This window comes from Tupaia chinensis, unplaced genomic scaffold (assembly GCF_000334495.1).
Source record: "Tupaia chinensis unplaced genomic scaffold, TupChi_1.0 Scaffold143771_1, whole genome shotgun sequence".
Taxonomy (NCBI): domain Eukaryota; kingdom Metazoa; phylum Chordata; class Mammalia; order Scandentia; family Tupaiidae; genus Tupaia; species Tupaia belangeri.
The window spans coordinates 396,804-402,323 of record NW_006203620.1 but is presented as its reverse complement, the minus strand read 5'-3'; the positions used below and the strand labels follow the sequence as shown (position 1 = coordinate 402,323).

The 5,520-nt window shown below is 35.9% G+C and overlaps 1 protein-coding gene across 1 annotated transcript in view; it reads left to right on the top strand.

Annotated features, from left to right (window-relative positions):
- The window catches only part of ACSL4 (acyl-CoA synthetase long chain family member 4), a 45,123-nt gene that overhangs the window by 31,301 nt on the left and 8,302 nt on the right, over positions 1-5,520 (top strand). The window contains 1 exon segment of the mRNA XM_006164967.3: positions 723-880. Coding sequence (XP_006165029.1) covers positions 723-880 — 158 coding nt within the window.

Here is a 5,520-nt window from a genome sequence, read left to right as displayed (position 1 = left end):
TATTAATATATTTTATTTTATTTAAAAAATTATTTTATTTAACTTTATTTATTTATTTTATTTTAATTTGACCAGAGGGGGACAGAATGAGAGAGAGAGAGGAAAAGTGAGAAAGCAAGTTGCCAGATCCAGGGCTTGAACTGTGATCCACCATGTGGGAGTCCAGAATCCTTAACCACCATGCCACCTGACGGCCCCTTAATGTGTTTTATTTTTATGGACTATCTTTTTTTGGTTTTGTTGCCTATGTTTTTACTTACAACATATATAAAAATGAACATATCTATTGTTATAAAACTTTCCCTCTGTGTTTTCTTCTTGGAGTTTTATTGTTTTAGCTCTTAAATGTTTGTCTTTCATCTAGTTTGAGTCAATTTTTATATATGTTGTAAGATAATGATCTACTTTTATTCTTTATATATGGATATCCAGTTTTCCTATTACCATTTGTTGAAGAAATTGTTCTTTTCCCATTCAGAATTCTTAGGACCCTACTCAAAGAACATTTGATTATAGATACAAGGATTTGTTTCTGGGCTCTTTATTTTATTCCATTGGTATAAAGTTTTATTTCTATGCCAATGTTGTGAATTTTAGTAGTTCTTAATGAAACTTAAACAAGGGAAAATATATTTGAAATTATCTGTACAGTACTGTGATTGAATCATTTATTAATGCTTTTTCTTAGTTTTTAACTTCTATTTTATTTTCCTTTTTTTAAGTGACCAATCATATGTGATCAGTTTTGTGGTTCCTAATCAGAAAAGGTTGACACTTTTGGCGCAACAGAAAGGGGTAGAAGGATCTTGGGTTGATATTTGCAATAACCCTGCCATGGAAGCTGAAATACTGAAAGAAATTCGAGAAGCTGCAAATGCCAGTAAGTAAGAAATTACTAGTCTATTAAAGTCCCTAAAAGTCATTTAATGATGTTTTTGTGCAGTGGGTTCTTCAAGATGTTTAATAATAAAATATGGGATTTTTTAAAACCTACCTTTTAAATATGTATGGTGAATGTCCATGTAGGAAGGATTTTTAAATGTCATATTGTAGAATAGCCTATCTAGTTTTTATGCATGTTACAATGTCCCCACCATGTGGTCATCTAGCGTGTGTTTAGAATAGTCCATCTTTGGATAGTTCTGTTATAATAGTCAACCTTATGCCTGCAAAGTAGAAGCTAACAACTCCTTAGGAAATAGTGTCCATAACCATGATAATAATTTTTGTATATAGTTTGGTTCTATAAACGGATTCAGGTGATGCATTAGTATCAATCAGAGAACACAATGCCTGTGTGCCAGGCTTTGTGTTATACTCCAGCAATACAGAAAGACACATTTCTTATTGCCAGGGAACTCATTATCCAGTGAGATGGCAGCAGTCATAATAGCAATAGAGATATGAACAAAGAATTGTGTATTACAAGTGAGGGTATCTATTCCTACTGGGAGGTCCTGGAAGGTTTCCTTATGAACATGTCACTTAAGTTCATTATAAGGATTAATTAGAAGTTAAGTAGTGAGGGCATTCTAGGCTAAGAAGTGACATGAGTAAAAGCATGGAGGTGTGAAAAAAGGTATGTGCAGAGATCTACAAAAAGTTTGGTATTGCTGGTAAAGTGCAAAGTCCAAGATGAGGATGTACAGGTAAACATAGGACAAGTCATATATTAGCTTGTGTGTCATGTTCAGGAATTTGGACTTAATCATGTGTGCAATGGGGAAACATTGTCAGATTTTATCAGATTAGTGATGTAGTTAGGTTTATATTTCAGATAGATGAATTCACTCTGGGGGCCATGCCAAAGATGCATTTGAAGGGGACTGGACTGAGGCAGGAAGCCATTTTAAGATGACTTTAGTAGATGCTTAGATGGGAGTAAGGTGTGGTGGGAGTGAATGAGGACCTGGACCAGGGAATCAGGAAACATTAAGAAAGCAAAACTGGTGAGTTTTGACAAGTGGGTAATGCAGGTAAGGTAAATGGACTCTAGGATGGTCCAAGATTTGTAACTCAGAAGATAAGGTAGCTGTCACTACTGATTACGCTGGAAATACAGGAGGAAGAGCCAGCTTATACAAGATTATGATGAAATTGGTTTGGAACTCACATAGTTTGACATGTTTGTTGAAAAATCAAAGTTAGAATGTGTAGCCAGGTGGTTCTGTTCATTAGTCCCGACCTTATGGGAGAGGCCTGGACTGTACTATAGCTTGGGGATAATTAAAAACACAAAGATAGAAGGGCTGACCTTGGAAGACAGTGTGAGTGAGACTAGGAGGTTGAGGATGGATCCCTGAACACCAGCATTTAAGGAATTGATGGAAGAAGTGGTGTGCATGGAAGATGTGTCTGGCAAGGTATCCAGAGAACAGGGGCAGTGGAGAGCACTGCTAAGAGAGTTTCAGGAAAAGGAATTTGAAGTTAGCAGGAAAGTCTGACTGAACTTTACTGGAACACTGATTGGGAAGTTAAATAGATTGAAAATTAACTCTCATACCAAATAGTATATTTGTTTTATAACCTTTTGTAAATGTTAATTTTTAAAAATTTAGTAAGTATACATACTTTAAAAAATATCATAGTTTTATGAGACCACATCAAACAGCAGCCCATGTTATACCCTCTTCGTCTCCAAGTCCTACCACCATCCCCAACTTTAGTTGTTTTTTTATTTCTGGCATTTGTTTTCATTTATCTATAGAAAATGGTATATTGCTCTTTATTCTTTTGTGTGTGGGGGGTTATCTTAAGAAAATGTTTTTAATTTACAATTAATCACTATACATCTTTAAAATGTACAACCTTGCTTTTCCCAGCACGAATACAGTTAAAACTCAATATATTGCTCTTTCTTGATCCTTTTATTTGAGATTTAATCTGTAGACTTCCTACCAGAGAAGACGATTTAGTATTTTTATATCCACATTCTCTCCCCAGTGTATAGAACAGTTTCACATTTTACATCTACGTTTACATTTTTTTTTAAGTTTTATTTTTAACTTAATTTATTTTTAAATTTTTTTTACCAGAGAAGGACAGAGAGAGAGAGAGAGGGAGAGAGAAAGTGAGAAAACAAGCTGCCAGGTCCGGGATTCAAACTGTGGTTGGCCATGTTGGCCATGTGGGAGTCCAGCACCCTTAACCACCATGCCACCTGCCAACCCCATCCACATTTACATTATTATAACTATGGAAATATTCACAGCTGACCTACATATTGTTTTATGATTTACCTTTTCTTCTTGGGAAACTTTATTTCTCCCTGAATTTTAAAATGCCTCTCTTTTTTATTAATTTTCTGAGTACCTATTAGTAAATCTTCCCTTAAACTCTGATAACGCTATAAAAAATCCTCTCAAATACTGTAAAGTACAATCTCTCTCTCTCTCTCTCTTTCTCTCTACCTATCTATATTTAGATCTTGCAGGCATACTTAGAGCCTTTATCTTTGTGCTGAAGTTTAGACAGTTTGCTCCCAAAGACTTCCCTTTACTATCAGACTGGGCATGACCTTTGTGTTTTTTCTGTGCTGGATCCTGTTCTCATGTCTGTCTTTCTTCTGGTTTACTCATTCATTTGGGTAGAGCACATCATCCAGCAGCTACCTGAGAAAGCTGAATAGAAGGTAAATTTTGAGACTTTTTTTTTTATTTGTCAGAAGGTGAGTACACTCACCAGAGAGTAACAGAGAAAACAAGGGAGACTGCACCCCTTAACAGGAAGTGGTCACACTATAATTCCTTCTCCATTTATCCATCCTATTGGGATTTGGGGCATGCACGCACATGTGCCCAGTGTGTTTTTCAAGTTGCCAGGGCTAAGATTCAAATTGTAGGATCCAGCTCTCTTAGCTACTAGGCTGTGGGTCCTGCTCTAGAAGACTGTTTTTGTGAGTCTGAATATGTCTTTATTCTAACCTCTCCCTTGATAGGTAGCTTGGCATATTCTAGAATTCTGAATTGAAAATTGTTATTCTTAATGCTTTGCAGTCTTTGCTCCATTGTCTTCTTGCTGCCTTGATTCCCATTCCTTTGTATATGAACTATTTTATCTCTCTAAATTTTTCAAGTTATTGTTTTAATTTCTGGTGTTCTGATACTTCATAATCATATGCCCTAGTGTGAATCTTCTATTATTTATAATTGTATGTACTTGGGGTGAGCCCATTCAATGTGGAGATCTCTGCCCATTACTTCTGAGGAATATTTATCTTTTTTATTCATTTTTCTCATAGGACAGCCTTCACACACACCCTAAGTTGTGTGTGTGTCTGTGTGTGTGTGTGTGTGTGTGCACATGCGTGCCTAGGCACATGTCTAGGAATACTTTTATATCACTTTTGGACCACCTGCCTTTATCCTCTAATTTTATCATCTTTTTTTTTTCTTTTGTTTTCTATCTCGTTGTCTTTTTGTTTATTTACATTATGAGATAATATAGTATGTTGTCATGTACATGTTTTGAAGTACATATACATTGTAGAATGTCTAAATCTAGCTAATTAACTACTGCATTGCATCATATAGTAAACATTTTTGTGGTAAGAACATATTATATCTACCCTGTTTGCATTTTTCAATAATACTTATATATATCATTACCTGTAGTCACCTTGTCATACAACAGGTCTCTGAAATTTGGTTTTTTGTTTGTTTTTTTGTTTGTTTGTTTGTTTTAGAGAGAGAGATTTTTGCTACAGGGTACATGTACTCACCAGAGAGACAGAAAGCAAGAAATCACCCCCTGGGGGGATGGCCATGCTGCAGTCCTTTCTCCTCTTGGGATCTTGGGCATGCACGCACACATACATGCCCAGCGTGAGTTTAAGCCACTGGGTCCGAGACTTGAACTACCTTCGACTACATGGGAGTCCAGCGACATAGCTATTACAACAAGCACACACATGTGCCCAGAGTGAGTTTTAAGTCACCTGGTCTGGGACTTAAACCGTGGTTGACTATGTGGGAGTCCAGCAACATAAACATTATGCCATCTGCTGGTCCTAAAATTTATTTTTCCTAAGTATAGTTTTGTATCTTTTTGACTAGGTTCTCCCTATCTCCTTCCCTTCTGCTGACCACCTCTATCTTCTGTACCTCCATTGTACTCTCTACTTCTGACCAACTGTTTTAGATTCCACGTTTAAGTAAGATCATGTAGTATTTTTTTTTCCATGCCTGATTCATTTCGTTTAATATAATGTTGTCCAGGCTCAATCATGGTGTTACAAATGGCAGGATTTTCTTCTTTTTTTTATGGCTGAATGTTTTTTCATTATGTTTTTTTCATGATGACATATATTTAATGGAAAACCATTAAAAGGGGTGTAAACAATCCAGTCTTAATAACATTTTATCTTTCAGGTCATATACTTTTTCTCATGATGCTCTCAAAAGTGGATCTTGAGTTCAGTTTGACTCATCAGTAGGTCTTCAAGAAGCTCTACAGGGTACAGATGCAAATTCAGTAGCAGCTTCTCTTTGTTCTCTAGTTATACTTTTTTCCAATTCCTGC